The sequence below is a fragment of the Diplodia corticola genome (genome assembly GCF_001883845.1).
Source record: "Diplodia corticola strain CBS 112549 chromosome Unknown scaffold5, whole genome shotgun sequence".
Taxonomy (NCBI): domain Eukaryota; kingdom Fungi; phylum Ascomycota; class Dothideomycetes; order Botryosphaeriales; family Botryosphaeriaceae; genus Diplodia; species Diplodia corticola.
In genome coordinates, this window is record NW_017971484.1 from 493,468 (window position 1) to 520,185 (window position 26,718).

The 26,718-nt window shown below is 57.7% G+C and overlaps 6 protein-coding genes across 6 annotated transcripts; 3 read left to right on the plus strand and 3 right to left on the minus strand.

The window, feature by feature from the left end:
• Positions 1-1,054: 1,054 nt before the first annotated feature.
• On the minus strand, positions 1,055-2,474 carry BKCO1_5000161 (uncharacterized protein; the record flags this gene model as incomplete). Its single annotated transcript, XM_020276747.1, has 2 exons — positions 1,055-2,348; positions 2,401-2,474. 2 exons carry the CDS (start codon positions 2,472-2,474, stop codon positions 1,055-1,057), a joined length of 1,368 nt encoding a protein of 455 aa, XP_020134039.1.
• A 6,562-nt stretch (positions 2,475-9,036) lies between these two features.
• Positions 9,037-10,451, minus strand: BKCO1_5000162 (mitochondrial carrier protein; the record flags this gene model as incomplete). The annotated part of the gene is made up of 5 exons (XM_020276748.1): positions 9,037-9,067; positions 9,156-9,793; positions 9,936-10,072; positions 10,135-10,146; positions 10,352-10,451. 5 exons carry the CDS (start codon positions 10,449-10,451, stop codon positions 9,037-9,039), a joined length of 918 nt encoding a protein of 305 aa, XP_020134041.1.
• Positions 10,452-10,967: 516 nt separating this feature from the next.
• BKCO1_5000163 (mitochondrial 37s ribosomal protein mrp4) lies at positions 10,968-12,304 on the minus strand (the record flags this gene model as incomplete). Its single annotated transcript, XM_020276749.1, has 4 exons — positions 10,968-11,205; positions 11,260-11,893; positions 11,952-12,200; positions 12,274-12,304. The coding sequence occupies 4 exons, from the start codon at positions 12,302-12,304 to the stop codon at positions 10,968-10,970; spliced, it is 1,152 nt and encodes a 383-aa protein (XP_020134170.1).
• Positions 12,305-14,244: 1,940 nt separating this feature from the next.
• BKCO1_5000164 (white collar) lies at positions 14,245-17,511 on the plus strand (the record flags this gene model as incomplete). The annotated part of the gene is made up of 4 exons (XM_020276750.1): positions 14,245-15,172; positions 15,225-15,761; positions 15,820-17,189; positions 17,239-17,511. The coding sequence occupies 4 exons, from the start codon at positions 14,245-14,247 to the stop codon at positions 17,509-17,511; spliced, it is 3,108 nt and encodes a 1,035-aa protein (XP_020134036.1).
• A 1,292-nt stretch (positions 17,512-18,803) lies between these two features.
• BKCO1_5000165 (uncharacterized protein) lies at positions 18,804-20,855 on the plus strand (the record flags this gene model as incomplete). The annotated part of the gene is made up of 2 exons (XM_020276751.1): positions 18,804-19,691; positions 19,749-20,855. 2 exons carry the CDS (start codon positions 18,804-18,806, stop codon positions 20,853-20,855), a joined length of 1,995 nt encoding a protein of 664 aa, XP_020134035.1.
• A 795-nt stretch (positions 20,856-21,650) lies between these two features.
• BKCO1_5000166 (uncharacterized protein) lies at positions 21,651-26,225 on the plus strand (the record flags this gene model as incomplete). Its single annotated transcript, XM_020276752.1, has 1 exon — positions 21,651-26,225. The coding sequence occupies one exon, from the start codon at positions 21,651-21,653 to the stop codon at positions 26,223-26,225; it is 4,575 nt and encodes a 1,524-aa protein (XP_020134038.1).
• Positions 26,226-26,718: the final 493 nt, after the last annotated feature.

Consider the following 26,718-nt stretch of genomic DNA (forward strand, 5'->3'; position numbering starts at 1 on the left):
TACGTGGTAGTAGTGAGCGGCCTTTCTTGCTCTCGCGCGGCGCTGTGTAGCCTCTGCTCGCCGCCCGATGTGTACATAGACTTCAGGCGATTGGGACTGGCGGTTGCTAGCGCCAGGGGGTAGCGTTGAGCGGTGTCGCGGCTGCGGGTGATGATTGTCATCAGATGGCGCTGCGGCGCTGCAGCGCTGCACCCACGCACCTGCTGGCGGATGCTGGGCCCCGACATGCCGGCCTGCCTGTGATTCGCCCTGCCGCCGCCCGCTGTTGCCCGCTCTCGCAGCCCGCAGCCCGCAGCCCCCAGGCACGTCGCTTGCGTCCGAGAGACATCTGCTCGAGACCGTGTGTTGCCAGACCTGCCCGCCCCTGAGCACCGCGCCGTTGCATGCCCGAAACCTCTCGTGTGCCGCCAATGTGCTGGGTGGAACCGGCGCGCTTTGCAACCCCAGCCCCAGCAGATGGCCCGCCTGTCTGCAGGTTCCACCGCCGAGATCATCACATGCGATAGGGAGCCATCGTTGACAACAGCTTTGCTATGGTTTCTGTTATTCACTGCCCAAGGAAAAGTCCGGGTATTCGCGTGCGCTCTCCGAACCCAACCCTTCCCGCAAGCTTACGCCGGCCTTCCCCTCCGCCATGGTACCAATACCCTATCATGCATGGCATAATCAAACAAGGTGTATCAAGAGGTGAGATCTTTTCAGACTCCTTCGAATAAGCTTCCGCCGCGGCGACGGCCGTGAAAATAAAAATGAAAATAACAAAGACGTCGCTTCGGTGATAAAATGACTCCACAGCGCCAGCAGCGTTTTGAGTAATGGCCCAAGCCCTGGAGCCCGAGGGAAAATGAACCGAGGCAGAACGTATGGCCCCAGAAGCCAAAGCAGGTCGTCCGTAAGTCTCGTTGGTCAGTACAAGGTCGCTCCCTTCGCCAGAACTCCTATGTGGACAACGCGGCGGATAGATGCCGAATCGATGCCTCGATGAATCGAACAAACTGAATAGATCGCGAAATAATGTATTAAATAATGGCGTCGGAGACCAGGACGCCTTCCGTTATTGAGATGCTGGCATCTCTTCGAAAAGCGTGCCATCAATGAAGTTGGACCACTCGGCGCCAGGAGTGATGAGCCCGGAGCTGCCCTGCTGGCTGACTTGCCGAGACATGCTGCTTGGCTTGACCGGCTCCGCGTAGGTTGCGTCAAATCCAAACGACGGGTTGAACGCCGCTGCCATCTCCTCGGACGCTGTCGGATAGGAAAGCGCATTGTTGTAGCTTAGGTTTTGGGGGTTGATGTCCATTAATGGGCCACTCGAAGGAGCAAGTGTCTGGTTCATGCCTTGGTTGTGGTGCTGCATACGACCCTTTGTGGGCAAGTTGGGGTTGTAGCTGTAGAAGGGCTGCGGGACCGTCTCGCTATTGGCCATAAACATGGCCGTTTGGGGGTCGTTCGGGTCCAACGAAGGTCCGAGCATCTGCTGCGTCTCTGTTGGGAGAGCCATGGAGAAGGGGCTGTAGTTCATGTTGGCTGTACTGGCCTCGAAGTTGTTGAATGTAAAGCCCGGGTTGAAGATGAACGGCGCGTGTGCAGACTGAGGAGTCGATGCCGCAGTGTATGGCGACTGAACCGTCTCATAAGTGGACGGTGGCGACCTGGATGAATCTTTCGATCCGTCCCTGGATGCCACCATCCCGTGAGGGTTCGGTGGTCTGGTAGCTGTCGGCGACAATGAAGGATCCCGGACAGGCTGTACGGGCATAGACATCCGTCGCTGCTGCTGCTGCTGCTCGGGCGTGAGCGAGTCGGCTCGGCTCGAAGCGGCAGGGCCGGTAGACTGCGGATAGTGGAAATCCTGCGGTACGGCGAACGACTGCGACCTTTGGTGCGGAAGAGGCTTGTTCTGTTGCTGCGGAGACGGGTACGGAGCCTGGCGGAATGACTGAGGTGACCGGTGGATCATCTGCGGAGGCAGCATTTGCTGCTGGTAGGGCGGCTGGTGCATCATCATTTGCGGTGCGAAATGGGGGGCGTTCGGGTACGTGTGGCCGAAGCCGCCCATGATGGCTTGATCGAACAGGGCCTGGCGCCCTGCCTGGTGCGTTGCGAGGTATGCATGCAATTTGCGGTTGAAATCGGCCGAGTTGGTCTGCAGGTGTGCAGTGAGTCTGCGATACTGCGCCGGCAGGTCATCGTCCTCCTCCTCGTACATCTCTTCATTGACCACGTCTTGCTCGGTGACACGCAGTGCGCGGCCTGTCCGCTTCTTGTGAATCTCCGAAGCCCTCCTGGCAGACTCGATGCGAGCCTCCAGACTGCGGTCGCTTCGCCTCGAAGCAGCAATATATGCTCTGCGGGGCGTCAGCAATGGGCAAGGCAAAAACGCAGACGAGCGCAACTGACCTCTCTTGGTTCTCCTCGTGCGTGCGCTCCGTCTTCACGGGCTTCGCGGTGGACACGGTGCGGACGGGCGGCATGGTGAAGGGTGTGGGAGCTTGTGTGTTCCGACGGAGGCCGAGAGCGGACGGCTGTGGTGAAGGGACAGGGGCCGGGTGGAGGCGGGTGGTGGTGCAGGGGACAATCGGGGGATGGAGCGTGAGGAATTGAGAAATTGAGCGTCAAGGAACGACTGATATCGAACCCAGGTACTCCCACGCGGAGAAAAGGTGGTGTGGCAAGGCAGAAGCGGGGGCGACACGGCGACACCCCAGTTAAGTTTTGGAAGTTGAGGGCGGGCTGCAGCAGTTGGGCCGAGCCAAATCAAACAGCATAAAAAGCAAAAAGCGGACTGGGCGGCCGGAGAGCGTATCGGGGCCTAGGGGATGGTCGACGCACGCCTCTTAATACTTGGACGGGGACCAAGCGCTGGGCTTCTGGAAGTTCGATGGGAGCAGGCAATAGTCGAGGCCTGGGGGGCAGCGATCGAGCGCAGCACACTCTCTTGTACGATGGGCGCGGAGGCGCTGGCCATCGGGGCGGGCGGAGTTAAGTGGGTGGCGCTGTCCGGCGGGAGGAGCTTGGGTACAGAGCTGCTGCGCTGGGCAACAAAGCTGGCGACCAGGGCTCCGGGGCATGGCGATGCGGGGCTGGCGACCAGGCCGGCGACAGCAGCGGGCCAGTGGCAGGCGTGTCGGCGCGTGTCGGCGCGCGTCGAAAGCGAGCCCGCTAGCAGCCAACGTCGGACGGGAAGCAGGCGGCGGCGTCGCGCGTGGAGGGTGGCCGCGCTGGCGGGCTGTGGGCTGTGGGCTGTGTGGGCTGTGCTGGGCTGGCCGCCGGCGCGACCCCTCGGCTGCCCTTGCGCCAGCCGCGCGATCGAGGCCGCCCTCCCGCGCTAAGATCTTGTGCCCCGTGCGGCGCTGGGATTCCCGATTCGCGAGAGCGAGCCTGCCCGCCTGCCCGCCCCAAGCCTGCCCGCCCCAAGCCTCAAGCCTGCCCGCCCGCTCCACAGCTCCAAGCTGCCTCACCTCCCGCTGCGTCATGCTGCGTGCCCGCCGACCGCCAGATCTGCGAGCGCGTCAAGCCAGCTGGCGGCCCACATCCCGCCCGGCAGCAGCACACCGGCACCACACCGGCACCACACCAGCAGCAGCCAGCAACAGCCTGCCGTACGCGAGGGCGTGTAGCTCCATGCCTTGCCTCGCCATGCCATGCCATGCCATGCCATGCCATACATAGGTACCATACCACCGCCCGGGTTGCGGGCGCCGCTCGGCGCGCGGGTCCCCAACTCCCAGCCCAGGAGCCATTCCCGCGCAGAGGCAGACCCTGTCGGTCCCTTGATGAGCGCAGCCCTTGTGCCCCTTGTCGGTCGGAGCCAGGCGCGGTGGCAGCGCTCGCAACGCCCTCGCGTCCCAGCAGCGCGGGTGCCGGCGCCAGGTACTGGTTGCCCGGCTGGCTGGCATCGCGCACAGGGTAACGGACGGCGAGACACGGACAGCCCACCAGTGCGAGGCCATTGGCTTGTAGCGCGCAAATTGGCAGCCCCACGCCCCGATCGGCGAGCGCGCTGCCGCACGAGGACGGACATAGATACGCGAGAACTCTATCTGCGTCGCGATCGCGATCTGGGTCGCTATGCGCAAGCACATCCACACGCTGCCATGGCCGCCCGCCGATTTGCCCTGCGCTTCGCCGACTCGGCCGCATGGGTCTTGGTACGCGCCTATTTCGTCAGCCCTGAGGGCCCCTTCCACTAGCCCTGCCGGCCGGCTGCCACCTGGGCGACGCCCGACACCTCCCGACTCCTGGCCTTGTTGGTGAGGCTCTGCAACCACCAGCCTGGGCCTGGACCGCCCGCGCGCGGGGCTGTGAGCGGGGAAGCGACCTGTGTCAGCACGACAGCGCGACTACAGGTCTGATTAAGCTCGCACCGGCATGTGAGAAGCCTAAATTTGTGCCAGCCTGTCCAGCGCGGAGATACGTCACTCGCCCTGGGCCAATCCCCCGCATGCCGCGCGCCGGGGCCATTGGGTGCTGCGCGCCGGCTGCCTCTGGGCCTCGTCCAGCGCGGGACGGAGCAGCAGTGGCCCCGTGGCGCGACGAGTGCACAGTATTTGATTTAGCTATGCTCTGCCAGTGCGCCTGCTCACGTGGCTTTTGCGTTGCGGTGACGTACCGCGCTCGCAGCAGCGCCCTCGTCCAGCCGCCGTGCGCCGGCCGTCACTAATCCCGCTGCTACCACAGCCGAGGCCACCCGCGGCCGCTAGAGCCAGGCGGGCAGGAGCGACGAGCGCGCCGTCTGGTGGCCTGCGGCTGCGCAGCCATGGCCGCGCCCTCTCAGATCTCTGCCAGCTCCCCGATCGATGGCACACACAATTCGCATCCCCAAATACGCCCGACGCTCCCCGTGCGCCCTCGCCGGTGCACCCGCGCGTGCCGGACCCGCCAGCTGGGACAGCCCCCAGATTATCGCGTCCACATCCAGCGACAAGACGCGTTCCCGCCGTCGGCCAGCTGCTGTCACGACCTCTTCCGTCACTCGACCGCGCTGCGAACCAGCGCGGCGGGCAACGCCGTTGCTAGCGGCTGCGTGCGATTCATCATCAGCCCAGGCGCCAGGCTCATCATCTCATGCTTGTTGCCCGCTCGTCTCTGCGCGGCGCCACCGCTGCTCCGCCCTCGGCTTGGCTCCATTATTGGCCTGACGCAGCACCAGCAGACACACATTTCTGCCAGAATCCCGGCTGGGAACAGCTCCTCCTGTCAAGCTCGCAGACGCATGCGCCCGTGTCCTGGTGCCGACTCCTTCGCCACCCTGGCGAGCTGACCTGCTTTGTCCCTGCACAGGTCGCCTAATACCAAATGCGCCGCGCTCCGAGGTGAAGAACGGCGGCTGGTGCTGATCCTCCAGACCCAGCCTTTGGCCATCTCGTCGTCGCGCGCTCATCACAGGCTCCACAGCAAGAAGGGAGCGCGCACACGCACACGCGCGGCACTCAGGGATGGCTGGTTCTCTGGGCCTTCTCCTCCCTGGAAAGTTGCTCCTCTTTGCCTGATCCCCTCCATTCTCCGGAACAGGTAAGCACTGCGAGAACAGTCATGTTTCGCCAAAGGTTGCACATGTTGCCCTGCTCGAGACGGGATCTCATCCCAACCCGGACGGCCCGCCGCTGTCAGTCAACTGCCGCGCATCGTGCATGCGCGATCATGCGAGAGATGCCCCGAGGTTTCTTTGCGACCAGCCCCTTGGGTCCGTCAATCTCATTTACATTCCAATCACGCCTCACATGCGCTTGTCAGAAACTCCATGCGCTGGGCGCTAGCACTTAGAAGGGCCCACGGACTGCGCCTAGACGGAGCACATCGTCGATGCCGCACTACTGTGGGAGCCTTCGAAAGGGTGAAGCCGCGACATCCCCGAGACCCTGCAGGTGTAAGCATCGCCTTGAGCCCGAAACCAAGATTCGCGAATCTCGTGTTCCCGCAAGGCCCTTCATCCTAATTTGTCCGCACATCCCGAACTTTGTTCTACGGGACGCCCACCCTCACGGATGGCCGTTTGCGTATCCCCACTAGGATGCCGTCTCTCCCGGACGAATGGGTGCGACAGGTTTACGGACGCATTCCACGAAGTCCTGGACCTAGCACCTTTTCAGTCGCCCACTCATCACTCATCAAACCGCTCTCTGCATGTAAAAAATTTTCAGCGTGAGGCGGGAAATGCGGGATGGCCCTGCCCCGCACCAAGATGTGACTCTGTGGCTGCTCCGATGAGCCGAATCTCAAAATGCCTTCGCTTCCCCATCTTCTACTCCGAGGATATTCAACTCTTCACTCGCTGCTACAGACCTGGGTGTACTGGGTGGATGGGTGGAGGTGGCAAAAGGGTGTTGATGCCAAGTCCACTACTACCACACTAGCTCAGGCCAACGTTGAGGGCGTTGGCAACTTGCAGCACTATTTGCCTATTGCGTGGTACTTCTCTCCACAACAGAGCACGCTGACATTACAAGTACAATGATTGGCTTCGCACAAGCATCACGCTCATCCATGAACCTCTCCTCATCTCATCTTCACGGGAACAACCTTCTTTTCCCTCTAAGATTTTTTTTTAAGATAAGCAAATCGCGCGGCAAACGTAAGCCGCCGCTCTCCCGTGTGTGCCCCTTTTACTTACTGGTTTACTCTTATCTCTTCCCGTCCCATAATCCTCCCCCTCCCATGTGCTCACCGCCCCCTCCCTGTCTAGTCCAAGCCGCTTAGGTTGCTACGGCCCGGGTGAACAGGGTCAACTGGCTGCTGCATGCGGGTGTTTTGTGATACCACTCGCAGTTCTTGGGGCCGCCGCTACCGAAATCTGGATACAGTGGAGATAGCGGACACTCTGCCAATCACGGCAAAGCAATGGTAAACGTTGAGTGTGTTTAAAAATAGGGGCGATGGAGCTACGAGTATGATCCCCACGCGATGGAGTAGGGCTAGCAAATAGGAGATATATACCACATGCATCTCGATACGTCAGCCAGAATCATCATGATTGATTGAGGGCAGAGCGTCAACTCTTTGTGGGATCATCATCCAACCATCAGGCCGTTGCGTCACCACAGTATAACCGGTGTCCTGAATGCAATATTGCTCATTGGTCGGAAGTTGCTCCGCAAGGGTTCGCCACGTTTCCCCGCTTTCCACGCGGGCCCATATCTTGGTTTTAACTTTTTTTTCTTTTTCTATCTTGTTCCACGCCCGTCCGTCTTCCGCCCCTTGCCCTTGCCCTTGCCTTAGGATGCATGACCGTGCCGCGTGAGTTTTTTTATCTCCCAACTTTTTTTTTTTTGCGGGGACAACCGTTGAGCGGGATGAGGCGGGATAGCCCACCCCATCACCACCTCACTTACTTCTTTAGGGAAAAGTTTGCTGCAGGGTCAACTGCCTGGTGGGGTCTGGGCTGGGCTGGGCTGGGCTGGGGAGGCTGACATTACGGCACGAGCTACACGGACCATGTGTATACATATCACGGAGTCTTTTCCGACGACAGCTCCGTAAGTTTAATTTGTCCTCTGTCCGCTTAAAAGACGTGGAGGTTACTGCTGTCGTGGCAAATCACCAATCGCCGTGTTGGTTTTGCATATGCGGAGCTGTTTCCGATATCCTTGCCAATTTTACGCGTGAGGTTGTGCGAGTTGAAGCTGCTGTTCGGCGGAACGTGTTACAGAAGTGTAACGAACCGGAGCTCGATCTCTGGAGGGAATGTTGTTGCGCTACACAGTCTCCGAGATCTTGCGTCTCTTTTTTCTTCCCCCCCTCTCAGGGTCTATTATTGGACATTACGTTTTGTCTTCCACACTGTCCTCCCTTTCGCCGCTGCTGCAGTGCATGTGTTGCGAAGAGGAGACAGTGAATTCCACATGCTTTCAAGGTCCACCCGCTTAGTGTTGTGGCAGTGTGAACAAACACGGCCTCCATGTGATGATTTGTCAATTTTTGGATACTCTCATGGTAGCAGTGCTAGTGGGGATGGTGGCTGTACAGACCACGGCAACTCATCACTCAGGAGTTTGCCTCTTATCCCCTCCTCATGAAATGGATTCGCGCTGGGTTTACGGCTTCTATCTCTCGGCTGACTGAGGCCCTTTTCTCACTTATATCATGTCGCTTTCGTCTGACCTACTTACTTAGGTAGTGAATCTTTCATCTGGATCCACGTGTATAGTTCTAAAACCTACATCTATGTCCAGAAATCTACTTCCACTACCCAAGGAGATGGGCACCTGGGCTGGGAGGAGGGATCGGATAACCACACCATGGCGATCATAGCTTGTAGATAGAAGGCCGATTTCTGCTGCCCGTGACCCCTATCCTTCACAGCAATACAATTGCCACACTCGCGCAAGCGCTCCTATCGATGACCGTATGCCCAGACAGAAACTTTGACAAAATTCAATCATGTGCCACTTCGAGTTCTCTTCCCCTGGCCGCCCTTTCCCAAGCGTCCATGTCTCCGCTCCCATAGCCGCTAGGCGCCGAGTCATGCATGGTTCTGCCTCCACCGTTCCGATGGAGCTGTCCGGTAACATCAGGCATCACTGCAAGACTTTTGGATTAGGGACTGAGAGGTGTTGAGTAAGGGTGCGCTGTGGCGATACGGAGCGTTTTTCTTCCACCTGGCCTTACCATCGGCCATCACCGTGGTTCGTGGACAGCCCGTACCCTTGTTCCAAACACAGTACGAAATTGTTGCAAATCGCACCAGTATTACCTACCCAGGTTCCAGGGTGGGGGCGGGTATATAGGCCCACTCCACAAAACCAGACATTGAGGCGAATGTTTGTCCTTTTTGTCTGTTTAACAGAAATCAATACCTCGGCGGACTCTACCTTGTTCCGCTTTTTTTTTTTTAGGTACAACGGTCCGTTGCAGAAGCTTTTGGGCCCATTACCTGGTGGGACTATTGAAAGCAATATCTCATAGGGCTGTTCATCGCGTGAGAGTGAGAAAAGAAAAGGCAGCTGGACCCGATGTACAGAACCTGGGTATTATTCTATCATATTCTATCACAGCAGACGTTTTTCGAAAAGACAGTCGAAATACACGCCATGCCATCTAGGTGATCATACGCATAGTCAACTCGACCCTACAAATATTCGTTAGCAGCGATTCTCCCGTCAAAATAAAAAAGTAAACACAAGTCGCAAAGAGAGATCAGAGAGGAAGGAACTCACACAGCAAACGTCCCCGCACTGACGGGCATGGCCCTGAACAGCGTCGGGCCAATGCCCTTCCAAAAGCCGCCCATGCCCTCATGGGCCCACGTCTTCTTGAAACAATCCGTCATGCTCCTATACCTCTGCTCCTTCCCGAACCCGTCGCTCTGCATCTTGCTCTTGACCACATCAAACGGGTAGCTCCCGAGCCACAGCGCCTCGCCGGCCAAGCCTCCATACAGCGCCACCTTGGGCGTCGAGATGTCCCTCCGCTCGATCGCGTTCCGCTTCGCGTCCGCGTTCATCAGGTACTCGAAGGTCAAGAACCACATGCCGTACGCCTGCGCCTCGCGGAGGACGGTGACGGCCTCGCCGCGGTACAGGCCGCGCAGCACGCCCTCGTGCGCGGACAGCTTGCGCACGCAGTCGAGCGGCCCCGAGTACAGGCGGGCGGAGCCGTGCGGCTGCGTCTGCAGCCGGATGCGGACGTGCTCGATGGGGCCCGAGATGCCGGCGTTGGCGATGCCGGCGAAGGCGCCCGCCGCGTAGTACTGCGCGTAGGAGAGGTCGTGCGAGCCGGCCGGACCGCCGGCCGCGAGGTTGCGGGCCTCGAAGGCGCGGCGGGCGTAGTGGAAGGCGCCGAATTGGACGGAGACCTGCGGGGGATGTGAGCGGGGAGGTTTTTTTTTGTGTGCGTGAGAGAGAAAGAAACAGGGAGGGAGAGAGAGGATAAATGCAGAGTACTTCCAAGAAATTGTGTGATACGAGAAGAAGCGGTTAAGAATAAAGTTGACTTACGCATGCGCCGATTCCAATGAGAGGCGTCAGGGTGCCCTTGTAGAAGGCGAGAGGACCCTCATTCTTCCAGATCTTGGCACCGGCGTCCAGAGCACCGGTATATGCCTCGGATGTCTGCAGACGGACCTTGATAATATCTTGCGCCCTATGTTAGTTTGACTCCCGGGCGGATACGTGAAAACTCTTCTTATCCACATACCGAATGGTTGACCTGTAGGGAAGTAGGGTTAGCATCGATTCATCGCCTGCATGCATGCAATATAACGCTAAGCATCTTGAGGAAAGCAAGGAGAAGGGTAAGTTAAACATGAACTGACTACACGAGCGAAAAAAAAAAAGAGTTGGTTGCAACACATAACACGATTGGAGGTAAATGAGAAGATGGAAGAGACAGAAGTGCTCCGGAATATACTCACCAAGTAGAACCTGAGCAATGCCGCCGGCGGCACCAGAGAAAAGGTCCTTCAGGGTCCTGGCAAGACCACCAGACTCCTCAAGCTCGGCTTCGACGCCCATTTTTGCGCGCGCGAGGGTCAGAAACGATGCAGCAGCAGCAACGATGGTACCCAAAAGCTGGACGCGGAAGCAACGAAAAATGCGGCACGCAGGGACCGCGCTCGATGGTCCAGTGGAGGGCTGCTGATTTATGCGGGTGGTGGTAGGATCAGGGTTTGAGTGGGTTCCTGAACTTAACTTCCGCGATCGGCGGCTTGATGTTTTGGGATGGCGTGCTTCTCTCGCTTGGCCCCGCGCTAACCAGCTGCCGGAGCCCGCCAATACCGCCGCACTTTCCGATATGATGACTGATGATGATGCTGCCGGCCTGGAGTTGCTTGCCCCGCGTGCTCCACCGCGTGCTCCACCGCGTGTGCTGCTCTGCTCTGCTCTGCTCCCGCGAATGCCTCCTCACGTGCACGTTGACCATCACACGGCGTTGGCTGCCTTTAGCTGCCGTCTTGCATGTCTGGGATCCGCCTTCTCGCCAGCATGTGCCAAGCTTATTATCGTACAAATAGTTACACGAACTTTATTTTAGATAGCCTCCCGCCCTGAGAGACCCGCCAGAGACGACCCGTCTCCCGGCCTTACTACCGGCTTCTCGGCCTGGCCTGCTGCCTCTTGGTTCTTGGAAGTAAACTGTTCAGGCGCCTCAAACCGGTCCGGCGATCTGTATGTTACGACGCCTTGGCGGGCCGCTTCTAGCCGGATTTTCTGGCCCTCCTCGCCCGCTCTCCCCAGCACTCCGGCAATAACGTCGGTGCACCGCAGACTAAGAGTCCAAGTCAGCATTGCGTCGACCCGTCTAGTCACCACCAGAGCTTACCTGTCATCGTTCGCGGGAATTGGGTACGTGACCCAGGTGGAATCAGCGTCCGTGTCAATGATGCCGATGGTGGGGATGTGGTTGAGTCCGCACTCGTGCAGGAGCACGTAGTTCTCGAGCGGGTTCAGGCACACGACCAGGTCGGGCTTCAGCACCGCCCGATCCACCAGCTGGTCCGCAAACTCCGTCATCTCGCGGTCGAGCTCATCCACCACCTTCAGCTGGCACCTGCCCAGAATCTGCTGCCCGTTCGTGACGCTGCCCGGAATCCACCGATCGAAGAGATGGCAGCCCTTGGCCAACTGAGCCGCCTTGACAACGCTCCTGTCCTGTCCGTTCCTCGTTCCAACAAATAGCACAAGCCCGCCTCTTTTGCATACTTCCGTCACCACCTTCGCCGCCCGCCTCAAGTACGCTGCCGTCTGATCCAGCGAGATGATGTGGATGCCGTCTCTGATGCCAAAGATGTAGCGCGCATTCGCCGGCTTCCAGACCGACGTGGCGTGGCCGAGATGTGCCTGCGAGGCGAGAAGCAGCTCGAGCGTGACATCCTGCGGTCGGGGCGGGTTCGTGAGCAGTCGGTGCGGCTGGTAGTGTGGTTCGGGCGCGGTGCCGACGGGTTTAAGGACATGTTCTGCATAGCCCCACTGTCAATTGTGCCTTCTCAGAGGCCGGGGGCAGGCTCGACATACCCAGGTGCTTTCTGTTGTACCAATTCTCAGCGACGGTGGGATCCGTGAGAGCGGCGTCGCGTGCGGCATTCGGGTTGAACGTAGGCACAGGCTGCTCCATGGAGCTGTTGAGCGCCGTCTCAATCGAGCGCGTCTCCTTCAGCGAGTTCTCGGCGCTATGCTCGAGGAGGTCGACGTCGGATGCGAACGAGCGGCGCCATTGCCGTGCAGGCGCCGCTGCTACGTTGCCGTGAGCAAACGCATTGCGGCCTGAGGTTGCGCGAGCGGTTAGTATGCGGCAGTTGTGCAGGGTGGCTGACAATGGATGCAGACGGTGGCTTACCTGTGCGCGCAGCTAGCCGCCGGACAATCATTGCGGTGGTGGTGGGTTCTGCGGTGTTTCGCACAGGCGGATTCACTGCTCTTCGCAACGTAATGGTCCGTGCACGCTTTACTCAGAATGGCCATCGCAGGTTAAACTGGCGAAGAGAAGAGGGACTTTCGACGAAACCACTGTGCGAAAGAAAAAAAAGAGAAAAGGAGAGAAGACCTGAAGAGCGTACGGCAGATGCAGTAGTAGGGCTTGTCGATATATGATTGCTTACATGCTGTCAGACTACGGAGCAGGAATGTCAAAAGTAGTTTGCCCGCTCTCCCACGGGACCATCATTACTGATATGTTATACCTGCGCGATCTCACAGCTGCTGATTTAGGATCTCGCATTGACGCGGTTTTCTTCACAGTCTGATGCTACGTCTGACTTTGCCTTCTCACAGCCAATTCGAGACTCGCTCATCCTCAAGTTTAGTACCACACCAGCATCACCAAAAATATCACGAGAGCGAATTCTCGAAGAACCTGGACGATGCAACGCGAGATGGCCATGCTTGATGGATGCTTGCTTAGATCAGAGCAGAAAAACTTTTGCTTCAATTTGTCACTAACGAGAGAAAAAAAAAGGGAAATTTTGCAAGCAGCTGTGCGTTTAGCATCAGGAGCATCGGATCGTGAGACTTGCGATTTTCGCTCTCGTTCGTGTGTATTTGGACACGAAAATTCCAGGGATGCCGCTGTTGCACGTAGTAGGGTCCCTCTGGAAGGCTGCTGCCCCTTGAAACCGTACAGTAGCCGATTCTGGAATCGAGGGTCCAATCTCGTTACTCCTTGGAGGCGCAGGACCAGTTCCGAGGGATCGGAATCGGAATCTTCTTCACCAGATGACGCGTGGAGGCTGACTAGCGACCTCATGCCGCCAAACCTTCCAATTGCACGTGAATGGCCGTGTTCAGCGCAAGTCTCCCTCGTTCCCTCAGTCATGCAGCGGACAGCTGGCCGTCATATCATGGCAGAGAGGAGTCTCCCACGATGATCAAGTATAAGGGCAGATAGATCTGTTTGTGCAAATCGGTCAGCGGGCCGTGGAATAAAGTCCGGCACCAAAGCAATAATAATGCTCAAGTGCATTTACTCAGACGGAACCGGAGCCGGGGCCGACAGTATTCGACATTCGCGAAACGCCTAGCCAGCGACGAAGACCACAAGCCTTCAGGGGATCGATCATCGATGCCATTCGTCGTGTCCAACCACGCCATCCCGGATGTGTAGGGCTGGCGACGAATGGGCATTGAACGGCCTAGCCGAGAATCCACTTTTGCACGACACGTGGGAGATATCGATACCGCGTTTATCTTGAGATCTCATAAAAACCTCATGTTCTGAGAAGCAAAAATGCTTGGCTGGCTGTGGACGTCTTGGAGTGACGGCATGGCGGGTACCACGGGTACTGTGGTAGGCGGTCGGCGATGTCGTCATAGCTCATGCCGGCCAAGCTCACGCCGGAAGAGCGGTTGTCGCGTGTTGACAGCACACATGTTTGTGTGCGCGGCGACGCTGCCAAGGCCGAGTCTGTTCGGCACAGCGAGAGCCTATCCGCGAGACGACGGTTGACGCTGTGCATCTGGCCGGGGGTGGGCTGTGAGGCTTGAAATACCGCCTGCCTTGTCCCACGTGATGGACGCACGTGCCAAACCCAACCGATCCTGTCTCCGTGCTGCGCCCGACCTACGCGCTGCATGCTGATGAGATAACTCTGCAACCCTCCGCCCCGCCGCCGCCGGAACCCTCCCTCGCAACGACGCAGGCGCCTCGGCCCCCCCGCTACCTACCACAACAGCCACCTCCAGCGCCCTTCTGGGCCGCACCGACCCTTCATGCGGCCGGGCAGCTCGCGCCAACCACACGAGTAGCGGGTGATCTCCATCAATCCTCGGTCGTTCGCACCCCAGCTCTTCAATCTGGGCATCCTCCGCCACGATGAATGGCTACTATCCGATGGACCAGTCCGGCCCCGGGGACAACATGATGGGCGTGATGACGCAGGATGGCATGGGCTCCGACATGGTCGGTGGCCAGTCACTGGATGACATAGTCAACCAGAACTCCAAGACCATGCGTCGTCAGAGCGTCCCCATGCACTACAACTCCGGTCAGCCCTCGGGTCTGGAAGGCGACATGCGGCGCGTATCCATGATGGAGTTCAGCGGTGCTACCCCAGGCCAGTTGGACCAATATCAATTCGATCCCGCCACCGCCGCACCGAACATGGACAGCATGGTCGGAGATGCCTTCGCGCGCCGCGACCATGGCTACCAGCGCCGGCGCCCATCTTCCGGCGACATCAGTATGGACACGCGACTTCACGGCTCCCAATCTGGTTACGGTAACATTGTACAGCCTGGTTCCTACGCATCGCCTCTTGTCCCGACAACTGGCCTCGACATGGGCATGAACAGCCCATATGTGTCCTCTGGACTGTCTATGAGCATGAACATGACAGACCCGTCACTCGGCATGATGGGCGCAGGAGACGGCACGCCAATCAACATGTTCTCCCAGGCACAATTCGCATCGCCAATGATGGGGTCACCCATTGGTCAAGATTTCGGCGACTCGATGCAACCTATGCCGGACCCCGGAGGAAACGGAGAACCTGGCGATATGGACTTGAATGTCACCTCGGAAAACCACACGCCAAGCCTTCGTCGCAACAGCCAAGACAACAGCGCTACTCCGAGCGCTCACTCAAGTCGGCCTCCGAATGGCAACATGCCGCAGCCACAGTCTGTTCCCGCTCCAAGCCCGGGCCCCAACGTCTCCACGCCCTATGGCCATGAGCGGCAACAGCCTATGGCCCAATCCGGAGGGTCTGTAGGACGACCATTACCCTGGTCAACTCCGGCAGGTAACAAAAAGTCAACCCGCAAGGTGCTAACCGTGACTGACCGTTCCAACAGGGGGGTTTCCATCTACCATGGCAAACAGGCCTCATATTCAAACCCAATTCCACAACGCCTATTCTTCAAGTGGATTCGACATGCTAGGCGTTCTCATGCGAGTCGCAACCAGACCGAAGCCAGAGATCAACATTGGATCGGTCGACCTTTCCTGCGCTTTCGTCGTTTGCGATGCGGACAAGGATGACAACCCGATTGTCTACTGCTCTGAAAATTTCGAACGCTTGACTGGATATACACGGCACATGATCCTCGGAAGAAACTGTCGGTTCTTGCAGTCCCCGGACGGGCAGGTTGAAGCTGGAGCGAGAAGAAAATATGTGGACGACGATTCCGTGCTCTACCTCAAGAACATGATCAACACTCGCAGAGAAGCCCAAATCAGCTTGATCAATTATCGACGCGGAGGCCAGCCATTCATGAACCTGCTCACCATGATTCCAATCACGTGGGACGACAGTGGGGATGTGAAATTCTTCGTCGGGTTTCAGGTCGACTTAGTCGAGCAGCCTAATTCAGTAACGAACAAAAACCCTGGTATGATTTCGTCATTTACGTGCAATGTTTCCAAAAGCATCCCACTAACATGTTCCAGATGGCACCTACAGCATCAATTACCAGCGTTCGGTCGGCATGCCGAGGTATGTCTTCAACACCCCCGAAACGGGCTCATCGACGGATTTGGGTCAAACAATTCCGCGCGATGACGTTTCCGCTCTTCTAGACACTCTTGTCAATGGAGAGAACGAGCATTCGAAGCGTCTGTGGGACAAGGCACTACTGGAAAATACCGACGACGTCATTCATGTCCTTTCCCTCAAGGGCCTTTTCCTTTACCTCTCCCCATCTGCTGCCCGAGTCCTGGAATACGAAGCGTCTGAACTCGTTGGTACAGCACTGTCCTCCGTGTGCCATCCATCGGATATCGTGCCGGTCACCAGAGAACTCAAGGATACATCATCTGGGTCTACAGTAAATGTCGTCTTCCGCATCAGACGCAAGCATAATGGTTACATGTGGTTTGAAGGCCACGGATCCCTCCATACCGAACAGGGCAAGGGACGCAAATGCATCATACTTGTTGGCCGTGAAAGACCAGTGTATGCTCTGAGTAAACACGACATCGAATCGAACGGTGGAATCGGAGACAACGAGCTTTGGACCAAAATGTCGACATCTGGAATGTTTCTGTTCGTCTCGTCCCACGTCAGGTCGCTCCTGGATCGTCAGCCCGATGACATGGTCGGCACGAGCATCCAATCACTCATGCGGCAGGAGTCTAGGCAAGACTTCCACCGGATTCTGGAGATGGCCCGGACCGGCAAGAAAGCCTCAGTCAAGCACGAGATGATGAACAAACGAGGACAGGTTCTCCAAGCGTTCACCACCATTTACCCGGGAGACGCTGTCGAAGGCCAAAAGCCAACTTTCGTAATAGCGCAGACCAGATTGCTAAAGTTTGCTCGTGGTTCAGCCAACACAAACAGCCGACCGAGCATATATCCAAAGCATGATTCTGGGAGCTCGATTGCGTCCACTCCCACGCAAAACACACATGGTACCGGATCCGTGCAGACTCCCAGCAGTTTGGCCCACGGTTTGCCTCCCAGCCAGTTCATCAGCACGGACGGCGCTGCCATAACCACAGCTGGCCAGCACGGACTGAAACTTGGTCATCAAGATGCAAGCTTGGCATCTGAAGACAACGTATTCGAAGAGCTCAAGACAACGAGGAGCACAAGTTGGCAATACGAGCTACGGCAAATGGAAAAGCGGAATCGACTGTTGGCGGAGGAAGTCCAAAGTCTCCTAGCTGCCAAAAAGAAGAGAAAGAGGAGGAAGGGAGCGGGCCAAATGCAGAAGGATTGTGCCAATTGCCACACAAGAGTGACGCCAGAATGGCGAAGAGGACCTAGCGGTAATAGGGATCTATGCAACAGCTGCGGGCTTCGGTGGGCTAAGCAGGTGAGTCGAGACGTCCATCCTATGCTGCATGTCAACTAATGCAGAACAGAACGGCCGTGTGTCGCCACGAACAACCTCGCAGCACTCGGTGCATTCAGCGGGCAGTGACAAGGCCAGCAAGACCAGCGCATCACCGCTTGCCCATTCGCAGACGGTCAACAACGATGGTGCAAGTGGCATGACCGAGCACACTTCAGGCATGAACGGAAACCCTTCCAAGGTGGCTAAGACGGAGTCCGCGGCTTCGCAGGGCCTTGGTCCTTCGGGTGCGGGAGCCAAAATCCCCCCAAAAATCGACGAGGCCACCGACGAGCCCGACTGAGTCCTTCGCGACCAGATGCGAACAGGCTCCCTGGGCACATTGCAGGCACCGTCTCCCACTTCCTCCCTCTGGGATGTTTATTTCCTTTGTTTCTTAGCTATGATTTACGACCATCGCGCCGGACTCGATGTGCCCTTCTGCGACATAATTGCGCCGTCTCTCATTTTGGCCTGTCTGGTTTACGATCTTGTGTCTAATGAGGCCTTTGCGCGGTCTCCTCGATACCCATGTTTTAGAAGGGACATGCAACGACGCTGCATCATACTTCGTTATACATACTTTTGCTAACAGGGCGGGGTGGGTTGGTTTTGCTTGGCGGGGCGTTGCTTGCAGCGTTTGTTTGGGCGGCTGGGAAAAGGCAACGATATCTTTCAGCGGGGCTTTTTACATTTACACACGGCTTGGGGCTTGGGGGTTGGGGCTTGGGGGGAGCTGGCTGGCTGGCGGACAGGCTCTGACGGCGGGGGAGGGAGGGGGGGGGATTTCTGCTACATGGTTTGCGCGACTCTGAGACTGAAGAAATGAAGCAAAGGCTTTGCCATGCACGTGCGGGGCAGCTCTTAACTCTATTTGCACGGTGTGGATGGGCGGACGGCAGATAGATTTGTTTCGCGTTTCACACGGCGTGGGCTTACACTCGCTACGTGTCTCGCGGCGGCTGACCAGCGGATGGGCAGGGAGGCGGGCCGGCAGTAGACGGCGGCCAAAGCCGCAAACTACTGCATTTGCGGAGAAGGCGGCTGGCATATGGTTGGCGGCTGGGGGCCTGGATCTACATAGCGCCCGCGACCTGACGTGATGGGCTTCGCGGCCGGCGACGAAGGTGAGACGAGCGTGTTGGCGGTGGGCGCGGAAGATAGAAGCCCCTGGTCACTGCGCAGCGCTCGCCTCCGACGCTAAGCCACCGTGCTGCTCCCTCCGTCGTCGACTCGACCACTTGCGCGCGACTCACGAGAGCTGCAGTCAGAAGAATCCCAGCCCGCTGCCACCAGCCCGCCTGCCCTCCCCGCGATCGCACGTCCAGCCGTCAGCATGCCCACGGGCGCCGTCCTCCGCGCGCTCCCCTTCTGTGCCTGATCCGCGCCCGAGTCTCCGAGTCGGCGAGGTTGCAACCGCGTGGTAGCACACCCTGGATCGCTGGCCCATTACGCTACGCTGTTTCACCAATCCGCACGCCTGCAGCTCCACCGTGACATAAGCCGTGCTTCGAGTGCACCTCGCGCGCCCGCAGCATTGAGTCCCGCTCTCCCCCATCCCACACCGAGCACAGCTGAACCGAGGCCTGTTTCGCCATGGCTCCCTCCCCAGCGCCAGCGCCGCGCCGGCCGTGGGAAGACGAAGACGCCTCCACCCTGGGCCACGAGGGCGACGACGAGTTCGACGATGCGCCCGCCTTCGACCGCGCCCCGGTCCACCCCATTGCCTGCATGCAGGGCGCCTTCGAGGAGTCGATCATAGAGGCCGAGGTGGCTGAGCAGGAGAAGGTGAAGCCCAAGCGGGCCGGTGGCGCGCAGGCCCGCCGCCAGCGCATGCTGGAGGAGGACGACTACAACGAGTCGTACAACGCGCAGTGGAGGAAGAAACCGAGCGCCAAGTACCACCCGCTGTGGAAGCTGGTCGCCCAGATCTCCTTTGGCGTGCACCTGCTCAACCAGCAGCTGGCCAAGAGCGACGAGGAGGTGTCGCGCATCCTCAAGACGCACGTGCAGGAGGTTGACCAGTTTCTGGAGAAGACGACCGAGGACTTCGACCTGGCCCTCGCCGACATCCAGGAGCGCATCAACCACCTCAAGCTGCCGCTGGAGCACGTCAACATCTTCGACATGATGCTGGACGACAGGCAGTTCCGCACTTCCATCATCGAGGGCAACGAAAAGATCGAGAAGATTGTGGAGCGCACCGCTCGGGCCATGAACGATTCTCTGGTCGACGTCCAGACCGGAGGAGAGGCGACAGAAGAGCTCTCGCGCTACTTGGTTCGTATTGGAGCCAACTGGGCCGAGGGCGACGACGAACTGATGGACATATACATGGCCATGTGCGGAAATTCGGAGGGCTGGCTCGAGTGCCTGAGGAATCTGCAGACAAAGGGAAGTGAGTTGGGCGTCGCACTAGTGCAGCTGGGCAGCATTCTCAACGAGATGACGAAGAGGGCGGGTGTTGCAAGCAGGAGAAGCGTTGTAAGTCGCGGTGAGGAAGGAGCGTTCGTACACCAGTTGACTAATTGGGATCTTCAGATTGCTCATCGGACGCCAGATGCGGATTCACGACCTGGCTCGCGATCGACCTCAAGGTCGACCCCGCGGACTGTCTCCAGACAGAGCTCGAGGCCGCGGCTTGTTAGCCCGCCGGATTCTGCTTGGGCGTCGCCTCGGGGCACGCCCTTGCCGGGCGACAAGCCTCTTCCTCGCGCGCCCGATTCACTGAGTCCTGCAGTGACCGGCGCTCTCCACAGGTCACAGTCCCGGCCGCCGCAGAAACATCACACTGTTCCCATAGAGCAGAGATTTGAGCACCCCAGGCCGCCTCCGCGAAGCCCGGCAGAATCGAGCAACTCTATGTTGAGCCCAACCATCCAGCAAAGGGAGAGGAGAAGACAAAGGACTCCGGAGCCACGCCTGGAGACCCCAATTCCACCAGAATGGGCAAGCCGTGGCACTACGCCGGACGGCTCCCGGGCGACCACGCCCAATTCGAGATCGCCTGCGCGCTCGCCTGCGCGCTCGCCTGCGCGGTCACCCACCCGGTCACCTGCTCGCTCACCCGTGCGCTCATCAGCGCAGCCTGGATCTCATTATCAAAACCCTACGCCCGCATCGCCCGCGCCTGTTCCTTCTCGACCTCCCAACTCGTCACATGTGAAGACTCCCAGCAATCTTCGCAAGCGACTGTCGCTTCGTAGTAGCCGAGAGAAGCCAAGTTCACCTATGGTCGATTCGGCGTACTCTTCTGGCTCTCCATCCTCAAGGTCGTCTGACAACGAGAGGAAAGCCGCCACGCTCGCCCCTACGCCTAACAAGAACCCGTCATCTAGGCCTGGAACAAGCCAGGGCCGCAATCCGTCCGGACACAAGTTTGGACTCTTCCCGCCCCCTTCGCCCACCACGCCTGCGATGTCCATTAGATCCGGCGTTACTGGAAGCACTCTTTCCAAAACCAATACCCTCAACACCAATGACTCACGGCCGAGTACTGCTGTCACGCGCCCCAGTACGTCTGCCTCTAATTACAGCACTGGGTCTGGCATGAAGCGAAGGTCGAGCCTGAGAGGTCTTCGCAACATTTTCCGTCGAAAGCATTCGACAAACAAACTGGGGCCGACCCTAGAGTCTGAAGCAGAATAATGCGGACATAAGGGTGGTGCACCCGACATTCATGCTTTGGAGGCGTTTATTTTCATACCTTCGCTGTTTTTATTTCGATACCCCTTCTCATACTGGGCTTCCACACCGGTGTCCACTGTTCTCGTTGTCAGCGTTTCGAAGCCACACCGGTAACGAATGTCTATGAACATATTTTTGCGGACGGTGCTCTTTGAAGCCTTTTTTTTATTTAATTGTTTTGGTTGCATAGTAAGTTTCTTAGAAAAGGTGTCTGAGTGCTTCCGGTTGCCTCCATCTCGGGTTTTCATTTCTCTTGGTTCAGAAGCATGCATAACATTTGGAAAGCATTGCATCGGCTTGGGTCCACACGTGGGCTGGAACGCATCGTAGGTTCGAATGCATCAAAAATGGGGGTTGTAAATCTCAAGCACTTTGGCTATCACGGAAGTGATGGTGCTGCTCGCGCGCAAGAGGAGTTGTTGTTGTTGTTGTTGTTGTTGTTGCTGTTGTTGCCGTTCCTTCCCACTTGGTTTGCTCCGTGTTGACTCTGCCTGTTAAGCGTAAGCGCTGCACGCCCTTTCTCTCTTGATGCTGTTTCCTGTCGCTCGTCCCTGGCGACGAACAAGGCGAAGAGCGCCACGCATTGCGCCTGCCTTTTACATCCACCGCCTGCTTCGGCCGCCCTCTTGCATCCTGCTTGCTGCCTTTCGTCTTCCTGTCACTCCACCCCTCATCCTTCACTCGTTTCCATCACGTTCCAGCCTCGTGTCGTCGAGGCTTCTTTGGCATCGGTTTGGATACCTCCGGTCTCTCACAATGCCGCTCACGGAGCTGGACCCCAACGTCAGTGGCCGGCTGAGCCGTGCTTCCAACATGTCGGCAGGCTCGAGAGGTACGCGGAGGTCGACTCAGCCGCAGTCTGACATGCTCTCTTCCGGCGTCATGAACATGCTTCGAACCTCGACTGAGCTCGGAGACATCGGCGGCGTGTCCGGCGGAGTGTCGAGCGGCTCGTCCTTCAACAAGTCCGCCAGGGCTTCGCAGGTGTCTCGACCGGCCCATCGCCGACGTAGCAACTATCACCACAGCTCGCGCGTCTCTGTCGGCTCCAACCAGACGCAGACCATGCACGGCATTTCCAGCAAGCATCGATCTCGCCCTTCGACCTCTTCGGTCCCACGCCGGTCCATTACCAGCAGCCTTAATGTTCCCCAGTTCGTGCCGGATACGGTATCGCCTACGTTGATGAACCTGCCCGGCGCTTCCCCTCTTGTTCCCTCGACCCGCCTCTCCAAGGAAGTGCGTTCATACTCCTTGACAAATCATTTTGTTCCACCACAGAAGCTGTCCGCGCCGCGATCGTTCACCAGCCTCAGGCACCAGGAACCCGTTCAGAGGCCGCGTTCCCCATATCGGTACCCCACTCGCCTCAGGCGTCCGGGCTATCGTTCTCCTTCTCCCGCAATGAGTGATGTTGCCAGCGGCCCGCCGAGGAGATATCATGGCCAATCATCTCTGACGAGGATGAGAACATCGCCTGTGTCGCCCATGCTGCCACACGAGATGGCCTCCGCGCCTTTTCCGCCGGGTTACCACAGATCTGCCCAGAGTTCAGGATACACCACCGGCTCGCCCTTGCCTCTGCATGAGATGGAGCAGATTCTATATTATAATCAGCTCAACAGATCGGCGCCAATTTTCCCTCAGAGCCCTTGCATGGGATCTGAAATGGCATCGCGCCGCCCGATGGGCCCGAATGGCTCTACACCGATGCTGAGGCCCGCCCCCAGACGGTCCATGACATCGCTGACAAACGGCACTGACTCCGATGCTCAATCGTCGGGTCCGCCTTCCTTGGGGCCCCAGACTCCGAGAGTCAGCCACTCTGCCGAAGTCATGGTTCACCAGGCTGCTTCACCTCTTACTGAGGCGGATGTCCTTAACAGTACCGGCGAGGTCGAGACCGAGCAGGCCTTGGAGTACTACGATTATAGTGAGCATTTCGAAAGCATTCAGAAAGAGCTACCGGCTGCTGAGACTGCCAACGTTACTCCTGGTGGTTTTGCGAGCCACGTGAGATCCATTCTTGGAGAGAATGGGGACGCTGGCCAGCCTCCACAAATGCCTTACGGTCCACACACCCCTAGCCCCGATATTCTTCCAGATGTAGCCGAACTCGAAGGCTCACCTGTCGCTGTCTATGAGCCAGAACCTGTGGAGCTTCCGGCATCTGTAATGCCTTCTCCAATTCCCAGGAGAATCACCAGGGAGATGATTCTTTCGGTTATCGAGCCCTCATCTACAGCCAACGAATCCACCACCATGACTTTGGATGTCAAGGTTCCCATGGAGATGGATGCCAAGGTTGAAAGAAAGACGGGCCATCCTCCAAGCCCTACACCATGCCTGACACCGAGCAAATCATCTTCATCTTCTGACTCCGTGTCCTCCGCCGAAGAGGAGATGGGGACAGTCGTGTCGGAGGGTGATACGCAAGTCTATACGCACCAAAGTATTGACTTGAAGGCGGGCGACGAGAAGCCAGATCGGGAGTCAAAGGATCGATTCTCAGTCTCAATGGCCCAGGACTCGGTTGAATCCTCGGATACTCTCTCGATCGAGGACGCTGTAGATACTGAACCGCAAGTGAAGCTGGAGATTCCAAGCGACCCTACACAGGGGACACCGCGATCGACAGAGCAGTCTGTAGGGGGGGCCGGTTCACTGTTGAAGAGCCTCAGTCCTGCTTCTGTGTCGACGAGGGCCAAGTCCATGTTTCTGACTCCAAAGCAATCATCCGTGGATATCAAGGAGAGAATCTCCGCCCCCATACTCACTGCAAGCTCACCTGGGTCAGATGTTTTCGGATTTCTCAAAGGAGCTTTTGATTCGTCTCCTCTTCCGTTGGCTGCCAGTGCACACCTCTCAATTCCAGAAGAGCCGGTTGAAGTGAAAACCCCGGTACAAACTAAAGCTCCACAGGAGGAGCTGCAACTGGTATTTGAGACGCCGGCAGCTACTCCCATCACATTCACGACGGACGAGTCCACCCCAGGAAGCGCAACTGTGCAGTCGACAAGCACACACTCTGTTCCAGCTCGATCTTACAGCTCACGCGAGAGCGTGAATACCACGACACATTTGGTCTGGCCCGTGAAAAAGCCCTCGTCGCAATCATTCGAGCCAAACGAGTATCCGCCTCCGAGTTCGAGTGTTTCAGTCAACAACACAATCGCGCAGGACTTGAGGCTATCCAGTACCCCAAGGTACCCAAGCCAGCTGTCCGATGTGAAGGAGGAATCCTGCGAGGAAAGCTGCTCGGACCTGAGCAAACGGCCTTCTACGCGGGTGTCTTCGAACAGATTTTCGACGAACTTCAAAGTTCCCCTCTCGCGTGTTCCAGATGAAGACCTGAGCTCATCGGGCTTTGACAGGAGGACATCGGCCAACTTCAAGATCCCATTGGCACGAGGCTCTGCTGCGTCTGCGCAAGGCAACTCCCTTGACTCGTTCTTCTTGGCGCGGGCGTCGTCTCTGAGAGCCTCGAACGCCTCTGTGTTCAAGTCGCCAAAACGTGGGACGCTTGCGGATACTCGATTGATTCCTTCCATGCATTTCAGCCAGATGGACTTGGTTGAAAACCTGCACGACGCGTTTGGTGATCGGTCCACGTTATCCTTGGATGGAGCACATGTCGAGTTAAGAACTGAATATCCTGACGCGGACGTGTCTCTCGGTCCCATTAGGGAGAAGTACCGCAGTTTCTTCGCCAGTCTTGACGAGACCAGCCATCGACCCGACTTCCGTCCGAAAACGCCGGAGACTGTTGAAGTGCCGCCCGTCGAAGTGGAAGATGAAGGAGGAAACGGGAAGAGCGAGGCCACTCCGCCTATCATTGTGGAGCCAGCCAGGTCCGATGCAATGTCAATTACCTCGATGCCATCCACTTTGTCAAAGACCAGGCCTTACTCACCCGAGGAGCTCATGACCGAGGTGGAAAGGCTGACAATTCCATCGGTAGCTGGTTTGACTCAGCGTCTGTCCGAACTGCTTCCGTCCCTCAAGCGATACAGTAGTTGTGAGACTGTGGACGAAGCCACGAAAGAAACACAAGATCTCGAAAAGATAATCGAAGATCCGGAGCTCAAGTCGGACGTTCACGAACTTCGCCATCTGGGAGATCGGCCTGGTCTTTTGAACACCATGAGATCGTCTTGCCGTCTGAGAGCAATGCCCGGTAGGACAACGTTGGTGATCGTCGATGATGACGTCTACGACGAACTCACGAGCCAATGCAAGGGCAATCATAAAGACAAGGACATCCAGAGCCCACGGCTGGAAGAAATCAAGGACACGGACAGCAGCAACAAATCGTTCAAGAGCGCGAGGGAAAGAAAGGATTCGAATTCAACAACTCCTGATGTCGAGGTCAGCCAACCTTCCTTGGCGGAGCTTGAGGCTCCGATGCCCGTTCATGTCCGTGGAAAGCCAAGCCATGTCGCCACTAATGAGCCAAATCCCCCGGCAGTGTCTGAAGAAGTGAAGCCATGGGACATGAACATGAAGTTCCCTTGGAACGAGAGCACCACTGGGATTGATATCACCTTCCCAGTGAAGGCTCATGTGCGGAGTCGCTCAGCTGCATCTCGCCCTTCCAGGTTGAGATTGCACTCCCCGGCTTCTTCTGAATACTCCACCGCTACTGATGGAAACCGCAGAAAGGGATCTGGCGAGAGGCAGAACATGACGCCGGACAGTACCGAGACCCATGATACGTTCAAACACAGCCGTAAAGGCAGCCATCGCCCCTGTAGAAGCGTCATGGGTTCCGTCACACGGAAACTCGGGCTCACCATGGGGCTTGATGGGGCGATCCGCTCAAGCGTGTCTTTGGACGAGTTTGCTCATGACCCAGGAGATCGCTATCCGACCAGTGGACTCACACCACCGTCGCGATTCAACCTTGACGACGTTCGGAGCTTCTTTTCGGATGATAGCTCACAAACTCGGCACGGAGGCACCTTCCGCAAGCGTCTCACTCGGTTGAGGTCGAAGATCGGGCCTCCAGCGACTTTGTCTCGGGCACAGTCGGCTGTGGAACCTCGCGCCATTGAGCGCGCTGCGGGTGCCTCATCCGAGGGTGCAAGTTCCACGGAGAACACGACGGACTCTCCGGCGGGTACGGGTGGAAGCCTGCAGACATATGACGGCGCGACTGGTATGCCTAAGTCGGAGTTCCGGACCAAGCGATTGTTCGAAAGGATCAAGAGTATGTGGTTCCGCAGTGGCGAATTCATCAAGAGCCTGGGCGCGAAAAAGAAGCTGGAGAGGCAGGAAACCCGAGAATGGCTGCAGGACTCGGAAGTCAATACCACCACGCCAGACTCCTGAACTCCTTGCGACGGAAACACCCATTGACCAATGGCTTGTACCGAGCGTGATTCCCGCAAAGTTTGGCCGACCTGTTGAGCAGGCTGTTGGGTGAGCGAGCTCGCTCAACGGACCTCTCTATCCTCGTACAGCGAGGTTTTCGCAGCTTCACTATCAACTACATCCTTTTCTCTGCAGTCGCCCATTCTGCTGCAGACTACTAATTCCGTCTAAGCAATTCCGGAAGGAGAGTCGAGGGATATTCACATGACAAAGATGAAAAAACGGTGTCTCCCAGAACCCCCTTTTGGCTGCATGCCCTTGGTTCCCGAACTCGCTGAGCCGAGGCCTCTTCTATTTCCGGCCTGTTCGACGGAGGGGGTCCTTTTTCATTGGGCCACGCTGGCTGTTGCTAAGGCTTATACTTTTATTCGACCATACCCTCTTTTCTCGGTCTACTGTTCCGGGCAGGTAATCAGCGGGAGTGACAGGGAGTGATTGGCATGTGGGGCGT